General features: G+C 41.2%; 1 protein-coding gene across 6 annotated transcripts in view; it reads left to right on the top strand.

Moving 5' to 3' along the window:
* FOXP1 (forkhead box P1) overlaps positions 1–24,704 on the top strand; it is a 614,874-nt gene that overhangs the window by 448,621 nt on the left and 141,549 nt on the right. For all 6 annotated transcript variants that reach the window (XM_021714901.1, XM_008062851.1, XM_021714905.1 and 3 more), the window contains one exon: positions 11,783–11,887. In XM_021714901.1, coding sequence (XP_021570576.1) covers positions 11,783–11,887 — 105 coding nt within the window. The remainder of the gene's footprint in view (positions 1–11,782; positions 11,888–24,704) is intronic.

Below are 24,704 nucleotides of genomic sequence, written 5' to 3'. Positions count from 1 at the left end.
ACTGCACTCCAGTCTGGGTGACAGAGTGAGACTCCAACTCAAAAAAAAAAAATTAAAAATGATCTTCCTTATTATACCCAGTGACCAAAGACCAGAGCAGGTTTTTTGTTTGTTTTTGTCTCAGTTTCACCCAGGCTGGAATACAGTGGCATGATCACAACAATCATGGCTCATGATGACATCTTGTACTTCCTGGGCTCAGGCGCTTCCACCTCTCTCCCGAGTGGCTGGACTACAGACTTATGCCATTACACCTGGCTAATCTTTTTATTTTTTCTGTAGAGATGAGGTTTTGCTGTGTTACCCAGGCTGATCTCGAATTCCTAGGCTTAGGCAGTCCTCCCTCCTCGTCCTCTCAAAGTGCTGAGATTACAGATATAAGCCACCATGCCTGGCCAATCAGAACAGTTTTTCATATAATTCAGCGATTTAAAACTCTTACCACCACCACCATAAATAAGGTAGCAGGGGGTGTGGGGCAGAAGAAGAAGAAATATAATTATAGCGGAGTGTGAGAGTCTATAGTAGATTGAAAATTGGCTGGAAATCCTTTTGGACCCTAAAGCCAAGATGAATGGGTCAAGAGAGGTAGATATAACTTAGAGGAATGTTCAGCATAAGACATAGGTGTCCAGATGCATAACTGTAGCTGGACTTTGGTGAAATTGTGGGGGGGGGGCGGGCATCTGTGATCTCAACTGTGTCTTTCCATTGTTTGCTTTATGCAAAGTTCCTTTTGAAAAAAATCCAACCTTGGCTCAGCTGAACTAAGGAACAGAGGACTTGTCTAGATTGGGGCTCGAAGAAAGGCTGAAAATCAAGGGATGATTGTGACAGCATCAATATTCCAAGAGAAGATGGATGAACTTAGATAACCAGAGAGGTGAAAACACAGTGTGCGAGAGAGCAGAGATAGCTGGGCTTGTTAATTCCTTCCTGTCCGCCTGCTTGGAGTTTGCCATCACAACAATAGAAACACAGGATGCTGTAGGGATTCAGAAGCTGCACTGGTCCCTTGGGTCTGAGGATATCAGGGAACACTGCTGCTTGAAGGAATTGGATTGTGAACAATTTTTAGGGAGAGGTAGAATTGAGATTTCTGGAGAAGATACTCGGATGCCTTGTAAATGTGGGCAGAGAACAGGGAGGGCAGACATGCAGATGTGGTCGTGGCTTCAAGATTCCTGGAAATGGAAAGATATGATTGAAAAAAGCACGTCTTTTATGGAGGGCAGGGCGGGGGTGAAGAGAAGGGAGATTAATATTAAAAGGTGTGACACCATGAAAGGCCTTTCCCTTCATTCTGGAGGTGAAGGGACCTGCAGTCATTTGAGCATTTTTGACTCTGTAGGACTGCATAGTCTTCTGCCAAGATTATCGGACCAATAATCAGTGACCTTGGTACAATGTGAGTGTCAAGTTCTCATGAGACAATGTTTGTTTGTTTTGTTTTTCTGTCCTAGCCACTCACTACACTTGTGACCTTGAGCAAGTCACTGAACCTCACAATCTCTGTTGGAGTTATAAAACTTTCCCCAACTTCCCTTAGAGACTTGGGGAACAGGAAACAGAATGCTGTAATTATTGGAGAGCAACGAAGAGCACTGAGCCTGGTGCATAGTAAACAATTCTATACATTTTTTAAAATTTTAGTATCTTATATGCAGGGAAGTTACTATACTACTCTTTCCCCTATGTTTCCAGATGTCCCTCATTTCTTAAATTGTTATTCAGGTGTAATCCTAGCTACTCTAAGTAACTGCTTTAAGAAGTGTAAATTAATATTAGGATCTCAAAGCCCTCCCCCTCCCAACGCTAATCCTAATATTTTGCCAAAAGTGAGTAGTTCCACATTTTGGATTATTTGTCTTTTGGAAGCCTTTCCTATATTCCCATTTCTGTTTCTTTTGACTTCTATCTCTGCTGGAATGTTGCCTCTAAATCATTTTCACTCTTTGCTTCTTTGCCCAAAATTCAGGCAAGAAAAGGAAGGTACTTTGTGAAGCAAATCATTCATAGGTGTTAATTGCCTCTTAGGGCATCCCGAGTATGTGTGACTTATATTACAAGAATAAAAGGAATACAGCACTATATTTGTTTGAGCAGGAACTAGGTTCAGTGTTACTAGTAAAGTCATGGAAAATCCTCCATTATTTTGAGCATAATTCTAGCCAGATTCTTCCACAACCTTCAAAATTAGCAAGTCTCATTCTGAGGTACGAAAAGATGTGAATCTGAATTATTCATAATGAGAGCGGCTGAGCTGCACCCTCATAAAAGGCAATTGTAGAAAACAGTGGGTTAATGCAGTGAGTTAATAGAGCCCTTTGATTCGTTCACCCTTGCATTTGACCCCCATTTTTTTATACCTTGGGAACCTGGAGAACTGGACTCACTCATTTATTTTTAACCACCATCTATTTCTAAACAAGAAGACACTAGAGTTTGATGCAGCATCCAACTTAACATTTGAGCCATTTTTAAATAAACTTCACCTCTGTTTTACTTCATTACAATGCTCATGTTGCCTACAGTCATAGCATCCCAGACTGTGATCTCGTCAACTCTCGTGAGCTGAACAGGCTCAGGCTTGGGCAGTGCTTGAATGGAATCCCTCCAAAGACAACTCAGGTGCCGGAGACTTGGGGTAGTGATTCAGCGTCTGGCTCTGGCTCCAGTGAGGAGTAGCCAGCCAGTGCCTCAACAAGGTGGTTATAGGGCCCTGTGTTAATAGGAGTAGGAGTATGATGGTTTTTTTTTTTTAACTCTTCTAAGAGACTTCAAACAGACTTCCTGACTGTTTATAGCCATTAAACTTACTTCACCCGATTTTGCAAGAGGATCATAGATTTTTTTTTTTCCTGTCTCATGAAAATTCCTTTCCTTTACCCTCCTGGGTGGGAAGTATCCTGTATGTGCCTTTCAAATAAAAAAGATTACTCATAGTTGCACGAGAATGTAGGGTTTGCTGATCCTCAGTCTGCTTCCTAGGCTTGCTTTTGGGGTGGGGCTTGTTGCAGAATTCTGCCTCCTGTCTAGAGACTTTGGCTATCCCACTGTGTCCACGTCACCTATAGTCCATGTGTGGGATGGCATTTGAGCTTGCAACCATAACACTGGCAAATCACAGTGTGATGCAAGAACACAGTTGCACAGTTCTGTTGTCCTTCATTCGAGTTCTTCTAAAAAAAAAAAATAAGGGAGAAGCAAGTATTGTTTGCTATATTTTCCCTGTAAGAAAATATACTCCAATAAATAAATTGCTGGCTTTACATCAAGCACACAAACAAAACACAAATCCCAAACTACTTTAGCAGTACTTGTTAAATTCTGTTTCTTTGGGTTTTTTGAGTTGAAGTCTCACTCTGTCACCCAGACTGGAGTGCAGTGGCAGCTCCTGGCCACCGCAGCCTCCACCTGCTGGGCCCCGGCGATCCTTCCGCCTCAGCCTTCCAAGTAGCTGGAACTACAGGCGTGCGCTACCACGCCCGGCTGATTTTTGATTTATTGTAGAGATGAGGTCTCACCAAGTTGCCCAGGCGGGTCTCGAACCCGTGGGCTCAGGCAGTCCGCTCATCTCAACCTCCCAAGGCGCGGGATTACAGGCTGAGCCACCGAGCCCGGCTTACTTGTTAAATTCTAAAGTAGAAGTGAGAAATATACATAGCAGGTATCATAGTTTCGATAACTACCCTGCGTGTCGCTAACATGTATAAAATCATGTCTGTGAGTATGCATGAAACATGACATTGGAAATAGATCTAGGGAAGAGGTGCAGGCTGGTGTAGGGTGACAGAGTGAAGTACTAGAGGAGACACTACGTCCCAACTGTATCTTCTCATGACCCCCACACATGGGACTGACACTGCCTGTAACCTTTGACTGCATCTCCTTCTGTAGTTAGGACAATGATGACCATGGATAACTGTGACTTTCCTTTCACTTGTCCCTTTCGCTTTTCACTCCAACGCATAATGTTGGAATGCCATAGGGGTGGAGATGTCTCTGCTCGAGTTTTTCTCCCTGTGTGTCTTGATAGTGTCTCCTAAGCTCATTTGCAAAGACTGTAGGACATTTTAAGAAATCCATGCAAAATGCCCTACCTGAGCATCAGGTGTTCTTGAATGCTCTGTAAGCGTAGGTGACTTTGTCCAGCTGTCAGAACTCTTGCTGGTGCTTGATGCTACATGGAACCTTTCCCTTCTTGGTCACTGATTCAAATCCAGTATCTCAGTTGATGGAAGGATTTGTCACCTGCTGTGCCTGCTTTTGGGGACTGAGTCAAGGGAATTTACCACCAATGAATGTTTGGAGTCGGCATGCTTATTTACGGTAGCATAGAGCAGACCAAGCAGTGATTGGTACAAAGAGACTGTAGAGACTCTCTGAACAATGGTTGTTGCCCCCTGTAATTTTTGATGGGGAATGTGTTTTGTTTTTTATTTATGACACCAATAACATGACTTGACGGTTTACTGCGACACTTGCTGTCTTTGTGTGTCTTAATATGGTCATCGTCACTAGAATCTGACTCTTTCCTTGGGCATTTAATATTCTCACAATCACTGAAACCTTCCATGAGATCAGCTTAGTTTTTCATTGTCTTGTGATAGCCAAGCGTTCTACTTGTAAAATATTATAATTTAAAAAAAGATTCAGTTTGGAGAAGGTGCTGCCTTGGAATGCGTTTGATTCTGTATGAATACTTCTAGTTCTGTAAGCCACTGTCATTTCTTCTTTCCTCTCTCTTTTTAAGTGACCCATAAGCCTTCTTTTCATCCTGCACTGGAGTGATTGCTGTGTCTAAAGCAAGGAGGTGACGAAGTTTCCCTGCTTAACCAGTCCTGGTTCTTGCTACAGAATGATTGTCAGGTTATATTAAATGATGAGTGCTCCAATATCAACAAGGGTACCTGATCTTAAACCAGTCAAAGTGGGGACAAAGGGAGGCCTAGACTTTACCTGTACAATGTCTACATGTGTACCTAATCCTGAATTGTACCCATCTATAAAATAAAATATATAAAATAAAAATTTTTTTAAATGTTAAGTGCCCGTGTTAAGATAGTGTTGGTTGCTGGAGTTGAGCCAATATAGAAAATGAGTTTAGGGGGGAAAGGCTCTCCAGAGGGACTCAACATATCTGTAGAGAATGAAAAATAGAAGAGAACCAGGCTCGGTGACTCAGCCTGTAATCCCGCACGTTTGGGAGGCTGAGGTGAGTGGATTGCCTGAGCCCGCAGGTTTGTGACCCGCCTGGGCAACTTGGTGAGACCTCATCTCTACAATTAAAAAAAAAAAATTAACCGGGTGTGGTAGTACGCACCTGTAGTTCCAGCTACTTGGAAGGCTGAGGCGGAAGGATCGCCAGAGCCCAGCAGGTCGAGGCTGCGGTGCCGGGAGCAGCCACTGCACTCTAGTCTGGGTGACGGTGGGAGTGAGACTCCAACTCAAAAAAAAAAAAGAGAGATCATGACTTCTTTCCTCCTTATCTTCCCAGACTGTTTTTGTTTTTTTCTTTTTTACTAGCTTTTCCTCCCACCCCCATATGCGCAATGACTGTTGATTAGCCTGTGAAATTATCTGAGAAACAGGTTTGATCTTGAGGGGTGGGGAGAGTCTAGGAAAAGAAATTAGAGGAAGGATGGCTGACTCAGACCAGCCTTTAAAGCTGGAAATGGGACAACTTCGCAGGGCAGACAGGAAATAACCAACTCTCTCAGCTGGCCAGTAAGGCACATGCTGTCTTTATTCTGAGGGTGCTCATGATCTCACACTGATCTGAAAAGCTCTGTTACCAGTGAGATGAAATACACATTCAAAGTTTGCAACAAGTTTTACACAGTTTCAGATAGAGGAGTACCTGAATGTATTTCCTTTTCAGAACATCAGCATTGAATTTGAGCTTTAAAAACAGCTAATTATTAATGTTCTTGTTCCTTTGTTAAACTGTAACATTATTTTGGGGAACTGCTTTAAAAATGTGTTTATGTAATGTTTATATAAAATTCTATCCTGTGAAATCTCTGGGCATCTCAGAATGCAGATAACAACCTAAGATGGGTTGGCAAACTTTTCCTGTAAAGAGCCAGATAGGAAATAGTTTAGGCTTTGAGGGCTGTGTGGTCTCTGTCAAAAGTACTTAACTCTCTTTTTGGTACAAAAGCGACTGTAGACCATATATAAGAGAATGAGCTTGACTGTGTTCCAGTAAAACTTTATTGGTAGATACCAAAATTTGAATGCCATACAAGTGTCTCATGTCACTTATTTTTATTTTTTCTCAACCACTTAAATAAGTAAAAATCATTCTTATTTCATAGACTGATAATTGACAGATGATTAAAAAAAATAGGTGATAGACTGGATTTGGTCCATGGGCTATAGTTTGCTGACCCATAACCAAAAATGTTCCAGTTAGTCATATTTTTTAAAGACCTCCATGTGCCAGTGCTTATCTCAGACCTGTTCACCAAGTGTGTTATGCAAAGCATTTTATAAAGGTTTTTCTCTTTCTACCAGCTTGCTTTATGAATGTGTGCATGCTTGCTCAAACCATATTTTATATAAACTTGTTGATGTTTCTTAAAATATGGTAGACATGTTTTTGAACATCGGCTACCTTGATAAACATGCTAAATTTAGGATTACCTACCCCCTAAAATATAAGCACCTGCTATGAACTTGGAATGTAAGTAGCTTAAGAGTTGTAAACATACTTATGTAAAACATAATTTGTAAATAACAGATGGCACTTATTGACTAGGAATGCAAAGGCACTGATGAGAATGAAACAATCTTGAACCAATAGAATGGAAGGTGTGTCAGAAATGCCTATGTTCTCAGTTAGCATGAAATCATGGCCTGCCAAGCCAGCAACCAGGCACCGAGCTGGCTCTAAGTGCTCAGAGCTGGCTGTGGACTATGGCATGCTGACCACCAGGCAACTCCAAGCTCTTGTGCAGAGCAGGACATGGATGGGAGGCCAGCCAGTCCACAGCTGAGGGTCATGCGTACCTGTCATGCACACATGTCTCTTCCTCTGCTAACTCACGGAGCCATTTATTTTAGCTTGGGAAGGAAAATAAATGAGTGTGTGTGACTGGGTTCCAAGTGCCTGGTTTTATCATTCGCCTCATCTCTGTGACATCCTCAAACTGTCTTTACTGTAACCCAAGCCCAGCATGAAAAATATAGCACCAAGTTTTCCAGTGCCAGGCAATTGTCGCATTTGTTATTATAAAGGAAGTGTTGACTCAACCCAGCCCAGGAACTGCCACCAAGTGTAAAAGGTCTCCAGAGATGGGATTGGACCTTTTACGTTATTTACATTAGCAGTTGATCTGGAACTTGAGTCAGAGTTTGATCCTTGCTTCTTTAAAGAGAACTTATTTCATCTATTCATATCCTTTCTCTCTCTCTCCCCCCCTTCCCCTCTGCTTTCTCTTCCTCCTCCCCTTCCTTTCCCTTTTCCTCTCAGACACACAAACATATATCCACATACCTTATTATTCTATATCTAGAGGATCTAATTTTATCTTCAAACAGTATATCCTAAGGGACTTTCTTCCCAATTGTGATTGAGACAGTGTTTGAAAATTAGGAAAGTCTATTCACACTTCTCAGTTATATCAGAATGAAGATAATCTCTGAATTTTAGACAGTGGAGTCTGAGATGAAGACCATAATCTGGTGCACATGATAGGTAAAAATGACTGTCAAGTTATCGTGTATGGGAAACACAGTGAAGACAAGTCACAAGTACAGTTTCCAAAGAGGAGCCCATCAGTCATTTCACATTCTCCACTGATCAACAATGGACACAATGTATCACAGTACCCGAATACATGGTCTTATACACTAAGGATCTTTTTTTTGCATGTGACAATATAAAATCTAGATTATAGTGGTCTATATATATCATGGAAATTAGAAAACACCCATCAGTAGTTGATTTCAAAGCATGCTATAAATTAAGTTTAAAAACCTTTGCTAAAACCTAAGGTGATTTTAAAATTTATTATATTTTATTTTATTTTTTGGTGAGTAATACTTGGCTCTAACTTTCTCTCGTGATACTCCTGACATATTCATGATAAGGTCAGGAATTTATTGTGGGATAATTCATAACAATTTATCTCAAAGTGAATTATTCTTTGCACTAGTATTGTCTCTCTGTCCCAGATATTTGATGTTGTTTTACCTGCGTGTATTCATTTGGGGGCAGAAATTTGGAAGCCAGTTTGAACATCTTAATCTTATAGTGTTCTCTGTTCAGTAGGTTGACTACAAGTCCCTTCGGGATCATACAAGTTCTAAACCATTTTCTTCCTTGTACTTCCAACTTTGACTATCACCTTTATTGGGGCTCTGTCTGAAGTGGTGTGAAGAAGTTGGAGTTTATTATGTAGTTATGTAAGTTCGTGTATCCATGTTGGGTCTGAAAAAGATGCTATACATATAAATGAATTTTTTTCCTTCAAACCAGCAAAATAAGCCTGAGCATTCCAGTAGCTAATTTTGAATTGTATAATCATTGTATGGAGCCAGCTCAGTAAACATTTGTTGAAAGCTTGGGTTTGAGTTCTATACTTTCTTTTGCTTATGAACATTTATGAGTGCATTCTCATACAAGAAGAGTGGTGTGTGTGTGTACAAATGTTTTTCTTAAAGACACTTAGTATCTTCCCCTTTGCTGAAGTGAGGAGTTGACTATAGCTTCTCTGAGACTTGATTATTTAAAAATTGAGTACCTGTTCTCCCAATATTTGGTAAAATGTGGTAAATTTTGTGGCATCTTCATTACTGTATTTTTTGTGGATCATTCTATTTTGGTATTAAGTGTATGTAACCTTTCCCTGCACTATCTTGTCATTGTTATCCGCTGTTCCTCTGTCTCCCTTTCCAACCAGCAACCAGACCCTTCTTTGCTGATCAGTCTATTACTCTGGGAACTCTGACGGTAGCACTTACAATATATAACAGTTCCCTTCCCTACATTAAAAAGCCGTAAAATCTTCATGTGAAATAGCTAAGGGAACATAGATAGTAGGAGGAGAGGCTTTTGCTCCTGCAGGCACCTTGCAAAGGGGACTATTTTTCTTATATGATATAAATGAAATCTTCACTCTGCCCACTTTTACACCTACGCATGTACTGAGCGTCTCCAAGGAGACAAGGAAACCCGGAGTCCAGTTATGGTGAATCCTCCCTGAGACAGCAGGCTGGAGTCTCAGGCAACTCTCCCAGGCTCCTTGGCTTCCAGATGCCCCTCTTAGACAACCCCTTTTCTCGAGGCTCTTCCAGGCAGGCTTTCTCGAGTATGTCTCTCCCTGCACAGATGAAATGGCCTGTGCGTAACATCTGAAGGGCTGGGCGTGGTGAGTTCAGTAGACAGAGGCCTCCCTGGGACTGGGAGGGTGGATGCTGCGGGAAGGTGGGGAGCAGGGGATCCACTTGCCCGTGATCTTTCCTTGGTTGTCCATTTATCTGTGCTTCTGTTTCCTTGCCTTCCTTCATGACTCTTAAACACAATGGCACCGCTCAACCTTAACAAGTGTCTTAAAAATATTCTTTGTTACAATTGTACAGTTTTGCACATGGTCTAGTTGGCTTGTTCTTTTAGGAGAAGTACCACTCTTGCGGATGCCACGTTGTCAGGTGTTTGCTCATGAACATTCATGCTCTCCATCACTCTGGTTTCCTTTTCTCTTGTGTCCAGTGCACAGGAACAAGGCCCTCCTAACTTTCTTGCCTCCCACCATTGGCACTGTCACCTTTCTTACAAATACATAAGTGAAGACTCTGTTCTTCCTCTTTGAAGAACACACCACCCTCTGAAGTCCATTGTGCTCACTTTCTAACACTAGAGTATCAGCCCCTTTCCATGCATTGACCACATCCATGTTTGCCTCTTCCTTGATGCACAAGTAATTTTTTCACCATATAGAAATCGTTTTTGATACAATCCCCAGGCAATCTCACTTTGTCTCTGAGCGCTAAGCACATCACTTCATGAGCATTCTTTTGTTTTGTTTTTTTGAATTGGAGTCTCACTCCATTGCCCAGGCTGGAGTGCAGTGACACACTCACGTCCACCTTAGCGTCGACTTGCTGGGCTCAGGCGATCATTCCGCCTCAGCCTTCCAAGCAGCCAGAACTACAGGCGTGCGCTACCATGCCTGGTGAATTTTTTAATTTATTGTAGAGATGAGGTCTCCCCAAGTTGCCCAGACTGTCCTCGAACCCATGGGCTCAGACTCCCCTCACCTCAGCCTCCCAAAATGCTGGGATTATAGACTTGAGCCACCACGCGCGGCCCATGACCATTCTAGACATCTCTTCTGTGTGTATATTCTCGGTTCTCTGATGACTTGACTCAAGAAGACTGACTTTTTGTGTGGTTTTCTAGCATGAGTTCTACAAGCTTCAGTTTTCTATTGCTGATTCTACTGCCCTCTTGGGAAAGGTCTGAAGTTAGTCATTATTCTTGTTCTTAATTGTTCGTCAGTGAATGTTCTCATGAGGATTTATTCATGACACTTTTTTGTTTCTTAAGTCGGGGGCTGGAGTACAATGGCACAGTTACAGCTCACCAGAGGCTCCTACTCCTAGGCTCAGGTGATCCTTCCACCTCAGCCTCCTAAGCAGCTGGAACTACAGGTATGCATCACCATGCCTGGCTAACTTTTTTATTTTTATTTAGGGACAGGGTCTCGCTATGTTGCCTAGGCTGGTCTTGAACTCCTGGGCTCAAGCAATCCTCCTGCCTTGGCCTCCTAGAGTGCTAGGATTACAGGTGTAAACTACAGCACCTGGCCTAATTTTTATTTTATTTTATTATTTCTGTAGAAATGAGGTCTCACTGTATAGCCCATGCTGCTTTTGGACTCCTGGGCTCAAGCGATCCTCTAACCTCAGCCTCTCAAGTTGCTGGGATTACAGGCAACAGCCACCACACCCAGCCTTTTTTTTTTTTTTTCTTTTTTACTTGAACTTTCAAAAAGATTTGTCAGTCCCTTGTGCAACATTTTAGAGGACTCTCCTGTTTTCTTTTTGCTGTATCTCTAATTTATACCAACTCTCTAGTTTCTACCTTTAAGGGAAAACTATCCCATATTACAAGCTTGAAGGGGTTATTTGTAATCAAAATAATTTATTTTGCTCACAGGTTTATAATATCCGCCTTTAAGATGACCAGAGGTCAACTTTGCTAAATTTTTCATCCTTGGCATGTCTCCTCTGTTTTGATCTTCCTTTGCAAATAAGCTTATCCATTCTATTCATATGATTCTTCACTTAGCTCTTTCTCTTTATTTGGACTCAGATGAGGTGCAAGTGTTACTTTCTACTTGAGTTCCCAAGTTGACCTGAGAAGAATTGAGGAAGGGCATAGGTGACCCTGCAAAGGACCCTGTATCATCTCCCAAGTTTCTGTCTCTGCCCGGTCCCTCCTGGCCTCTCTGCCATCCTTGCTCAAAGTCCCAATCATTCATGCTTCTAAATTCCATGTCAGATTTTTGGTAGGAATAAAGTGTCTGCTTGGCTGGATTGCTGTGCCTGAGGAACTGTGGATGAAATCAACCAAATCAAAGGAAAGGTCAACAAATTCTGGAAAGTTTTCCAACTTAGACTGGTGGGAAGTTCTGTTTGCTGTTTCATTTGCCTGGAAATAGGAAAGTCGGGCCCAAGTCCCGAAGTACACTCCCTGGAATCGTTTTTGTGAGGGATCCCCTGAACATGTGTAGTAATGCAAATGGTTTTCTTCTGCTTTTCCTTCCAGGCACTTCAGGTGGCAAGACAGCTCCTTTTGCAGCAGCAACAGCAGCAGCAGCAAGTTAGTGGATTAAAATCTCCCAAGAGGAATGACAAACAACCAGCTCTTCAGGTAACAAGTCTTTAAAAAGAGGATTGACATTATACCCTTTGGGATAGCTGATAAGCTGTTTAGGAGTGAATGTGTTGAGAATTGCAAATCATGTAAAAAAAAAAAACCCTCTACAGAAACAGAATATGACATTTTGGGGGAAAATGTCTGTTGGACCAAAAGCTTTGTTGTTGGGAGTAAGAAGATCTACTGATTACCCAATATAATAGGAGGATGAGGAATTGCAGGTGTTGGGATGCTTCTTAGGCAATATAGGATACCAATGAGAAAAAGTTCATAACAGAAATGGGGTAAACACACACACACACACACACACACACACACACACACACACACACACACACACAGCAGTGATTCTCAGCAGGGGAGATTTTGCTTCCCAGGAGACATTGGGCAGTATCCGAAGCCATTTTTGGTTGTCACAGCTAGGGCCGTAGAGGTGCTACTGACATGTTATAGTTACAGGCCAGGGATGCTGCCAGACATCCCACAGTGCACAGGACACAAGGCATTATAATTCATCCCAAAATGTCAAAAGGAGCAAGAAGTGTGACTGGGCCTAAAGAAGGTGTACTTTTAATATTATACCCCATAACAAGTATAGTAGGTACCCTGTATATACTTCAGTGGATGTGTTCTGACTGTTTCTGAATTATTAATTTTAAAAAATGGCAAGACATTTTTTATGTAAAGATACCAGAAAAGCTTGTTCTAGCAACTTCTTGTTTCAGGCATTTGGGAGCAAGGGGATAATGGAATAGAAGAAGGAATGAATTTATAAAACCTAATTTGGATTTTCGACTTAGAGTAGAAAATTGTATTAGAAATTTCAAAGAAAATTGAACCAGAGCCATCATGGTCACTTCAAAATAGGGCCTTTATAGGTCCTAGGTGACTCAAATAACTTTTGTAGCTGATAGTGGGCATTCCCCACATGGGAGAGGACAGTAACTGATGGGTATATAACTTGGTGCCCATTAATGTGATCATGAGTTCAAACCTAAATTTTAGCTGGTTTTGACTTTTCACTGCTCAGGGTGAACTACCAGCTCCCAAATTATCCTGCAAAGATCAAAATGACCTTGGCCAATGAGTTCTAGGTCTTCTACATGTACTTGGGAAACTGTCACCTTCTAGGGAAAGTTCAGCATGATAGTGATACTGTATTGGAAAAGTTGAATGACAGTGCGTATTGTTTACTAACACTTCTGAAAACAGTCATTTGGTAAACCATCAACAATGGGTACTCCTTTGAATGTGTGTGCATGCAGGGGACATTTTTAATGAGGTACAGTGCCATTGAGGGCCCGTGTCAGGTGCTATAAGAAGTGCTTTGTTGTGCAGATGTCTTAAGAACAGCTTTGGAGGATGAAATATGACTGTGTTGACCTTTCAGCTGTGAGCTTATTTGTCAGGATTCAAATAAGTTGAAAGGATCAAACTGAACAGTTTCCGTAGTCAGACTGGGAATTGTGATTCAGAGGTCAGCGGCAGAGGCCACATTGCAGATTCCATAACATAGCCAATTGTTGGTACATATTAAAGTACCGGGGCATCTCCTGTGGACAGAGACACAATTAAAATTCTAATTTATTAATGTATACAAGGAACCAGCCCAGCCTGTCACTCAGTGATTCAAATGACTGTCCATTCTTTTTACCTCTCTCTTGGAGCTCTCACATCCTTAAAAATACCACAAGTCCTCTTGCATTTATCAGACCTCAAGTGCACTGGAAAAATGAAAATATATTATTGGGGGGAACGTCTTACACATAGTAGAGGTTTGGTTGGAGATAATAAAAAAACACACACATATACAATCTGTCTGATCACACTGCTCTTCAGTATTGAATATCATTTGTGATTTTTTTATAGTATACTTATTTTCCCTCATACTTGCTTTTTTAAAACATATGGCATTTTTAGGTAACTTCTTTTCCAAGATGAACGAAGTTCCTTTAGGGCTAAATATAAGAAGTAAAGTTTCAGGGGATTTCCTTTTGAGGCCTCTTTTTCTTCTTGCCTGTTAGAAGGTTTTTAGCCACCATGCAGAAGAGTATGTATGATACAGAGGGCTTCGTTTTTCTTGGCAAGGACAGTGTCGAAACCAACCTAACACATTCTGCTGAGCACTTCAGTCTGTAGAAGAAGTCGGGGGAGAGGGACTAATCTTGAATGCTGGTTTTGCTAAAGAAGACATCTTGAGTTTTTTTTCCTACCCCCTAAGTGGAGAAGTTGACAAGCAGAGAATTTAGACCAGCTTTAAGAGTTGGCTGGGGGGAAAATAAAACGTGTTGGTTGACTGGTGTGTATGTATCGCAGACTCTTGCTGACTATCTCCTCAGCTGCCTGGTAGGGTCATGCAAATTCAGTGAGCTTTATTAGGTTGGCTGGCCTACCACAAACAGAGAGGAGAAATTACTATCTGAGGCCACATGGTATATTACCTCATTATAAAAATGCGTATATAGACTCGGTGATTCACGGAAGGAATAACCTTCATATTTAAATATATCTTGCCACGCCGTGTCCTCGCTGAGGCATCTCAGCCGGAGTGGCTCGGAAATGAAAGGGAAATCCTATAGCAAATCTTAGCAGTGCTCATCTCTGATCTTCTTACCCTTCGTAACTACGCTGGGAGACCTATTTTAGCAAATTTCAGATCTTCTGCATAGAGGAAGGCTTGACAGGGAAGAAAAATTTGATCTGCTGATAGCTGGAGGAAAAAAAAAAAGAAACCCAAATCCCCAAATATACTGTGACTCATATTTTAAGCATATCTCACACTTCCCTGCTTTATGTTTGGCAGCGCTTTCTGGTTTCACAGGCTGATGATACAAACAAAAGAAAATGGAAAGTTAGAGGAGGCTATAAGTGGTTACTCGATAGAGATCACAAAATGTAGTCAAACATCAGCAATTTGGACTAATTTCAGGGAGATGAGAGTAAGTAAGAGAGGAATGATGCTATTTGTAGATACACATACTGAACCAAATCTGAGCTGGCAACATTCTTGGGTGATGTGGTTTATTAATCAGGGCATCAATTGAATATAGCTCCAGCTTCTGAAGTGCTTGAAAAATATTCTAGTTAGTTAATTTAAATTATTTTTTTTACCTAGTCTGTTAATTTACTTTGAAACTTTTTATGACTGATACAATTGAAAATTGGCCCCATCATAAACTTAGAATCAGAATGCTCTGAATTCATTAACTTCAACTTGGGGAATATTTTCAAAACAGCCACAATGCATTGGACGTTGTACTGGTAGGATACACAGCCATCAAGGCTACAGACCCTGCCTTCAGGAGGCTTCTGAGTTGTAACTGAATTAACAAGGTTTTGCTGCAAAAAGAAAATTATAGATGAGTAAAAATAACAGGTTCCCATTTATAAATATTTATCTGCTTCCGAAGATTGCTTAAACAAGTGAAATAAATGCTTAACAGTGCAGGTGCACCCATAACCTCGAAAATGTGTAACTTTACTGGCTGAAGATTAATTTGTGAGTAGATGAGCAATTTTATTGATCAAATTTTGGAACTTTGACCACCGTTTCTGGGTAGTAATTCATTTTGGTTCTTTAAGCATTTTAGTTGTTGGCACGAGTACATAAACTGGAAGGAAATCAAATGACACATTTTCTCCTAAGAAAGTAAAAGTACATGTGTATTCTGGCAGCATTAGAGTTAGGAAAGAAAGTAAACCTTGTCTGTTGCTTACAGTGGAAAGCTGACCACAGCTTCAGGCCCTCTATAAAGAATTTGAACTTGAAGCCAGTCATCGGATAGTCTTCCCTCCTGCCTACCCCTTCTTCCCAAGGTTATGTTGTATGTGAGCCCCTTACGCAGGAGGCCATTTCGCAGGAAGGAAGGATGGTGGAACCCACTGGAAGGCCGGCCTTTTTAGGCTACTTGGAAGCTCAGGATTATAATGAGGGCTCCTGCTTTAAGTGGAGGAGGTTGGAATACGAGATTCAGCAGGTGTTTTTTTTAGCATTTTTATTTGCAGTTATATAAAACGTGCTTTAGGCAGCATTTTTGCTTTGCATTAATGCCACATATAATCTTAGTAGCTCATATCATTTCCACGTTGTTCACTCTAGAATAAATTGGCAAGAAGAAACCTTTCAAAGAAACTACAATTTTATGTTGTAGGTAGTGAAACGGAATGGTTTTGAAATACTGACCCTTAAAAAAATATACCTGTGAATTAGTAAGGTGGATAATTCAGGAGAGGGAGACATATTATGCTTTTTAAAAAAATGTCTAGGATCAACATTGTCTAGGATATGCAACCCTGGCGTTTTAAGTTGATATGAATTGTTGAAATCTTGATACCTTTTAAGATGTCATTGTTATCCCATGACTTTGGAGAATCCTAAAATCCTAAAAATAAGTCTTGATAAGAAGCAATAAAACAGAGACGGTGCTTTAAAAACAGTTATTAAGTCTTTCGCATTATACATGCCATTAAAAATATGACAGAAATAGTGGCCCCCTCCTCCTCAGAAAAATGTACTGCCACACAGAATTTTACATTTAGTTTTAGGAGGTTCATGAACCTCAAGAAGGTCATCTCAGGGCCCGGGTTCATACCCTTGCTTGAAGATATTTTTTTTCCTGAAAATAATATGTTTTATTCTTGCCTCCAAAATTCTGATATAAGTTGTAATGTAATGAGCTAGCTCATTTTTTATATTTCACCTTCAACTATATCTAGGTGACCTGCGTCCCCGTTTGCCCAGAATAGCCCCCAGTCCATGACTATTGATTGTTTTTTAATGATTCGCATTCTTAAAAGTATCCCAGTTGTTTGAACTGGGTGCAGTGACATGTGTCTGTAGTCCCAGCTACTAGGAAGGCTGAGGTGGGAGGATCGCTTGAGCTCAGGAATTTGAGGCCAGCCTAGACGACATAGCAGGACTTCTTGTATATATATATATTCTCCATATCTCTGTTTGAGCATTCAATTATATGATCACTTACATGTATCTAAGCATTAACATGCTAACATGATGCTAATATTTTATACGTAATCACGTCTTTGTCACCATATGCTAAGTGTGGTAGAAAATGAATGTTTAGTCGGTGCTGAGTACGGGCCAGCCCTATAGCTACTCTATGGTATAGGCACTAGGGTATAGTTTATCCCTAAACCATCTTATGGATAAGGAAAATTGAAACGTAGACAGGTTAGATGACTTGTCACAGAGCACACAGACAGTAACAGCACCAGGATGGAAAACCAGGTTGTTTAGAGCCACAGATAGCCATCAAGTTAATTATTCCCTCTCCTTATATGTGTATTTACTCAACACCTACTGAGTGCCATACTTTCCATAAATAAATATTCTACTTTCCATATTATAAGCAAAAACAAAAGACTAACAAAACCAATTCCACTGTAAATATCTGGATTCCAAGTAAGAGAACTGAGATCTGCATGATTATCCTAATTGTATGGGGTGTGTGTGTGTGTGTGTGTGTGTGTTTGTGAGAGTGAGAGACAGTGCACGCATGTGCAGTGAACAACAACAGCATAAAAAAGTTATTTCTTATTCTCAATCCTGAAGTGCTCTTATGGGCGTCCATGTGTTGGAACATGGAATAATATGTTATAATCATTGTTGGGGCTAGGAGGTGGAGAGGGACAGGGGAAAAAAACATTCTTGACTGGTCAAAAATGTGTAAATTGCCGACAAAATGACACATGTAATTAAGAGTGCTCCTACCATTTTACCTTGTGGTTTACACCTCCAGTGTTGAAAAAGAGAGTGACTCCCACCTCGCTAATTACCATTATCACTGAAATGCTAGGGTTGGAGTCATTAGTTCCATGTGCATTTAATTAGAGGAAGGCTGAAATTGGATTTAACTTATTACTTTTTCATGGATCACTTTCTTGTCATCACTTCAAATTGGATTGCAGCCCCAGGTAACTAATTATGAGAGCCACAGGATCAAGAGTGAAAAAAAAGGTAATTAGGAATAACACTGTTGGACCCTTGCTGGTCGTCCACTTGTGCTTCGGGGAAAAAAAAAAAAGAAACGCAAGCCGTATTTTGTAGTATCACAGATTAGGGAGTTAGAGGCATGTATGGCTGCTAGGCATCATGGGAGTCTGTCACCACCCATAGTGGTTTCTGTGATATACAGCTGAGTTGAAGATGTCGAATCCACGTGGTTCCACAATCAGCTCCTTAATACCTAGATTAAGCTTGTAAAAGCAACAGATTGGTTGTAGGTATGAGGCATCTCAACAACTGTGTAGTCTGGGGGCCTCACATATATGATTGCAACAGAGCTGTCAGGACGCCTCTGAGCCAAAGCACAGAATATTTTAAGTACAGGGAGTTAGAATTTAATGAACATATTAATGTTCCAGTAACATCATTCATATCTGACAGGAAGACATATCAGTCAGCACGACAGTAAGGTTTCGGGTTTATATATCAGGAATTTTTTGTCCAAGTTTCCAGCATGCTATAATATTCGGGTCATTTACTTTGCTTTTGGTTTGTTTCTCCCCACCCCACCCCAAATGTTGTGGATAGGCTTCCTGAAGTTCCGTTTCCCCTTCATCCTCATCGAAAATACTTTAAAATAAATTATATTGTTTCCATGTGCAGAACAGAATTCAGAACTGCAAGCAATCAATTTTATTGACATCGTCTGAAAAAATGTTGATGACAGTTGGAGGATGTGAAAGAATTGGATTTTTAAAGTCCCCAATACTAAGTGTGGCAAAAAAAAAAAAAAAAAGAGAGAAAGAAATGTAGTCTCATTACTCAAAGTTCTATGAGTTAGACTCTCCAGAGAAGGGATTCTTCTTTGATAGACTGTGATAACATAATGGGAAGTCTTGCTATGAAGCCTGTTGGTTGCCTTGAGGAGAAAGATGCTGCTTGGTTTCCCATAGAAGTGAATCACCAAGCAAAGATGGCTAGAGTTCCCTGAAGTTGTTTAACATCAGTTTTAATGTTCTGTTAATATAAACAAATAATCTTGATTCGTTCTTGGATGACTTTCAGACCTGGATGAGGAAGCTTACTCATTATTCTCCAGTGCAATGGGAGTGTAGACCATAGTGTGCCCACCCGACAGACCACTACATCGTTATTCCCAGAGTGATAAAATACTGTTCCTGGAATGATGAGTCTTTTTCCAGTGTGAATCTTCTATGCAAAATTTCAAGAACCAAATAATAATCATCAAGTCTAATGCAGAAAATTAAAGCTTTTTTGGGGAACATCTTAAGTTGATTTAGAATTTTTGTACACAAAATTCGTCTGTGGTTGAAAGGGAGCACGCCGAGGTCAAGTGATGTAGTGTTTTCCATTTTTCCATATGAGTCTCACAGTGTGTGATAAAAGCAAACTCCTTTATTTTGTAAGTCTGCAAGAATTTCTGATGAAGTGCAGAGGTCACGTTTCTTGTCAATTTGAGTAGCCAGCATTTTTTAACTACTGTTTTTTCTTCCCTTTTGTGTGTCTTTTCTTCCCTGCCCCCACCTTGCTATATAAACCGAGGCACTTTTCTGACACATGCTCAGTGAAGTCCTCCAATCTGAAACTCATTAGCACACAGCATTGGACCCTGTCCAGTGGTTAGAAAATTTCCTGAAGCCTAGAATAACAGCATTTGGTGCAACACCATGGACCAGAAGTGACAATGGGAGTAGTCGCTCTCCCTTGGCACCTTGCCTGGTCAGGAAAGCCAGTTGACCGTGCAACACAGTGAGACTAAGGTTGTGCATATGGGATGGGCTTGAAAAGTTTGGTCCTTAGAGAAATACACTTCTAAAATCACTAGGCACTGTCTTTTTTCCCTATGCTTATTATTTCAACTGGGTTGGAGGTGTTTATCCATATGAGTTGCAGGAACATGAAAGCAAGCCATTAGAGAAATAGGATGAAACCTAATTTCTATAAGATAATATTTTTCACTAATGTAACTACTGGGTCTTGCAGAACCTGTGGGTTTAATTCTTTCATTCAGGCATACATTCATTCATTCATTCATTCATTCAGATTTTATTCATTGAACCCCACTATCTTGAGATAATGTGACCCAGCTGCAACCCGTGCCCTAACGTTAGAAAAATTACGCAATTCACCATGAGTCAGGTTAATGTAAGCCAGGTTTTCAAACAGGAAACTGAGTCCCAGAAAGATAATAGTTATAATTTTTTTTTTTTTGAGTCGGGGTCTTACTCTGTCACCCAAGCTAAAGCGTAGTGACATGATCATGGCTCACTGCAGTCTCAAATTCCTGGGCTCAGTTGGTCCTTCTGCCTCAGCCTCCTGAGTAGCTAAGACCACCAATATGTGCCACCATGCCCAGCTAACTTTTTTGATTTTTTTTTTTTGAGAGATGAGGTCTCACTATGTTGCCTAGACTGGTCTCAAATGTCTAGGCTCAAGCAATCCTCTCTCAGCCTCCCAAAGATTACAAACATGAGCCACCACACCCAGCCTACAAGTTAACAATATTAAATAGTAAAAACTTATATAGTACTTTTTAGGAGCCAACTACTATACAACAACCAAATGGGGGTAAGTTCTGGGATTATTCCCACATTACAGATGAGGAAAGTAGGGCATAGAGAAGTTACCTTGTCCAAGGCCATACCGATGAGTGGCATGGCTGGGAATCTAGCCCACACAGCCTGGCTCAAGAATCTATGCTTTTATCCATTATACTTTACTGCCTTTCACGGAGCTACTGCCTGAGCCCAGCACACAGGGAAAGCGAAAGGAACGGAATCAGAGTTGCTGATGCTCAGTGCTCCTCGCTAACCACTAGACCACACTGTCTCCTAATTTGGACATATGTTTATGGGCATATTTGAAAAATAGTGCTTGTAATTGAAATATGCACTTTCTAAAGGGAAATGACGCTTGGGAAAGAGAAGAAAGACGGGTATTACTCAAAGCCTGCAGACGACTCTGCAAGTAATTGTCTAAAGGCAGCCGTTGAAATTGAGAAGCAGTTTGGAAAATGTACAGTTTGGGAAATTTGTGTACCGATGTAATTACGGTAGTTGTGAGCTGATGTCATGCCTAGTAACTGTTTTTGTATTGCTTAGGCCTTTGTTACTGAGCTGTGATATCATGAGCAAACTATTATAAACATAGCATGGATATAGCATGCTTGTGTAACAAAAGATTGGGAACTTTTATTAAGTTTGTTTTCCTTGTCATATTGTAAAAATTTATTATGTGTACTGTGTATATTAGAAACAGATTTGGGTAATTCTGTCTAAATGAAGTCATCCTGGCTATTTCCAGACTGTCTGTTTTTGGTTGTGAATAATTTTCATACATCAGATGGTTGTCATATTTAGTCGCTCTCAAAATTTTAAAGAGAACATATCCCATTTTGAACTTTTGGTGGACTTTAGCCGCTTTGCTGTTGGGATTGTTTGAGTTTGAAATTATTGCCCAGAAAATTACAGTGACTGAATACTAGTTTCTAAAGGGTCTAGGCTTGCTGCCTTCTATTCATAACTTTCCCCCTTTCAACAAAAGAACAGATTTTTAACTACTTAAGTAGTAGAATTTAAAGCTGCCAGGACACAATTGGCCAAAGAGCGCCAACCCTTGTCCTTTTACGTTACATCCCAATGAGGGACTTTGGTGAATATTCAAGCAGACAGAACTCAGCATTCATCGGTGTACATGGCACATGTGGGTTTTAAGTGAATAGTTCAAAAACTTTGGATAACTCGATCCTTCCCAGCTCCTCTCCACCAATGCCTTCTTTTGCTGCCAAGCTTTGAGAACCAGAATATTCTGCCTGTTGCTTTCACTTTTTTTTTAAACCAGTCACTTTCTTTCCTAACCTCCCCCAAATCTAGCTTTTGTCATCATTTTCTTTAATTTTATTGTCACTAACTCTAAGGACCATAATTCCCATCCCTGTCTGGCCTCCTAGTAACATGTTACTTTGGCTAACTTGTCTTTTTGGAAACTGCCATCTTTTAAACGTCTTCAGATCAGTACCCCCCGGCCTTCCTGTCATTTTCTTTCTGTTTTTCAGTTCTCTTCTGGAACCAAGTTCATTCTTGCCTTTAAGTTCAGTTTCTTTGATCCCCTTGAATAGTACATCTGGGCTCTGAGTTTATTGTGTTACCTGCAATATGTTCCCCCAGCCTGCTTGTACTCCTCCTAAATGCCTGTCCATGCTTCTCTCTTACCTCACCTTCACGTCAATTTCAATCTCTCTAATCCAACAATCCCTTTTTCCCCAGGTTTTGTTAGTCAGTCATTTGAGTCATCAGTGACTTAAGTACTTCCTTCATGCTCACCATGTTATTCATCCTCACATCTGCTATTTTAACTTCCACTGGTATCTTCTGTCCATTCTTTTCCGTGTCCCCTCTGCTGCTGCCTTATTCTGAAGCTGTTTTCTGGTGCCACCTGCCTAGGAATCTTGGCAAAGACTTTTTCCAACCCTTCACCCCCTTTCTTGCAAGGCATATATATATGTTGTTGTTGTTGTTTTAGTTGGAATCTTATTCCGTCACCCAGGCTGGCGTGTAGTGGCATACTCATGGCCACCCCAGTATCAACCTCTTGGGCCCCGGAGGTCCTTCTACCCAGTCTTCCAAGTAGCTAGAACTATAGGTGCACGCTACCATGCCCGGCTAATTTTTTTTATTTTTTGAGTTGGAGTCTCACTCTGTCGCCTAGACTGGAGTGCAGTGGCAGCCTTGACCTGCTGGGCTCTGGCGATCCTTCCATCTCAGTAGCTGAAACTACAGGTGCGCGCTACCACACCCAGCTAATTTTTTGATTTATTGTAGAGACGAGGTCTCACCAAGTTGCCTAGGCTGGTCTCAGACTCGCTGGCTCAAGCAGTCCTTGGCCTCCCAAAGTGCTGGGATTACAGGCTGAGCCACCAAGCCCAGCCACAAGGCACCTTCTGTTCTTCATGCAGATCTCACCTCCTGCCATGTCACTCAGCTATTCAAAACTTTGAGTGGTCACTGTTACCCACCATACCAAGTCTCAATCCCCCTGCCTTCATCTAGCTTCCTAGTATTCTAACTCTGCATTAAAATGGATGTCCCGAGAAGAAGGTTATAGCCTGTGAAGAAGGGGAGGAGCTGACTGTGAAGAAGGGGAGGAGCCATGAATTCAGAGTCCTAATTCCCCTTCTAAGGAGCTGGATATAAGCACAGTGCATTTGATAACATTTCAGAGTTCCAAGAATCCAGAATTCTAGATATTGCCTGCTGTTTAGAAAGAAGAGTACCCGGGCTCGGTGGCTCAGCCTGTAATCCCACGCTTTGGGAGGCTGAGGTGAGTGGATTGCCTGAGCCCGCGAGTTTGAGACCTGCCTGGGCAACTTGGCGAGACCTCATCTTTACAATAAATCAAAAATGAGCCGGGCATGGTAGCACACGCCTGTAGTTCCAGCTCCTTGGAAGGCTGAGGCGGAAGGATGGCCGGAGCCCAGCAGGTTGAGGCTGCGGTGGCCAGGAGTGGCCATTGCACTCCAGTATGGGTGACAGAGTGAGACTCTAACTCAAAAAAAAAAAATAAGAAAGAAGAGCTTTGGTGATTAAATTGTATGTGAGTTTAGTTCCAGGAGAATATCTTTGTCCGTTTTCTTCGTGTGAAGCATCTCCCTATTTTCGAGTTCTCTGCCATTTGATTCTGTGCTTTTCCCTTGGTGTCTTTGCTGGTGCCTAGGGAGTTTCTTCGAGCTCCTCTGGCTACAGGACCTGCAGGCCGTGCCCTCCCATGACTGCACATGGAAGAGCTGCTCTGTCAGACCTAATGAAACTGCTTTTAATAAGACATCAGTGAAATTATGTCTGGTTTGTTCGTTATTTGATAGTGCAAAGGGATTGTTATTTATTCTAGAAACAGAATTAAGAGTCTAAACCACATAGAATTGCACAGAGCAAAGAGGTTTTGTTGTGACTGCCAACTTTGATCTTGATGCAAAGTCTATCTATGTAGAGTACTGTTGGAAGGATTCTGGATCCAGGATGGGCTCTGTAGGAGTACTGTGATTGATTAGGTATGTCTGCCATGGGCACTGGAGTTGGGAGTGGTGGTGTATATGCACCTTTTATTTGCCACACTTATCTGACATACTCTATGCTGATCACATATCAGAGTGGAAAAGTGCTTAGGATTTTTTTTTTCTGGTAAGCCTGATAGATTTTGTGGTAACTATTGAAATATTGCCTAAAGTTAAACATGTGCTTTGTGTTTTTCCCTGTAGCTTTACATGAAACTGCACAAACTGCATTCCCATCCTAAAACCATATCTCTTCTTGATCAGTTCTGAAGTGTGATTTGTCCTTTAAAACCACAGGATCTTTTACACTGGGCTGCCATACAAACTCAGCAGAATAGTTGAGTTTTGAAGATTCATGTGTCAGAATATGTTGGGGGAGGAGACAAAGTCACACTGTGATTAACATTGTGACTTCCAGTGTCAGACCAGCAGGTTTTAAATCCTGGTACTACCCTCACTCCTGTGTGACCTTGGGAAAGTAACTTAACCTCTCTGTATTTTTGTTTTCTCATCTAGAGAGTGCTGCTAGTAACCTTACCTACCTGAGACAGTTGTGAAGATTAAATGATTAGTGCATGAAAAGTACTTGCAGAGTGCTTGAGATATAGAACTTTTCTCAGAAAGGCTCACTCTTCTTATAATTCTATAAAAACTTTTTTGCGCCGGGCTCAGTGGCTCAGCCTGTAATCCCCTGCTTTGGGAGGCCAAGGTGAGTGGATTGCCTGAACCCGCGGGTTCAAGACCCGCCTGGGCAACTTGGTGAGACCTCATCTCTTCTA

This window comes from Carlito syrichta, unplaced genomic scaffold (genome assembly GCF_000164805.1).
Source record: "Carlito syrichta isolate Samal-C Ts95f unplaced genomic scaffold, Tarsius_syrichta-2.0.1 Scaffold305868, whole genome shotgun sequence".
Lineage (NCBI taxonomy): Eukaryota > Metazoa > Chordata > Mammalia > Primates > Tarsiidae > Carlito > Carlito syrichta.
Note: the sequence above shows the minus strand (reverse complement) of the source record. Positions and strands in the feature narration are given on the sequence as shown.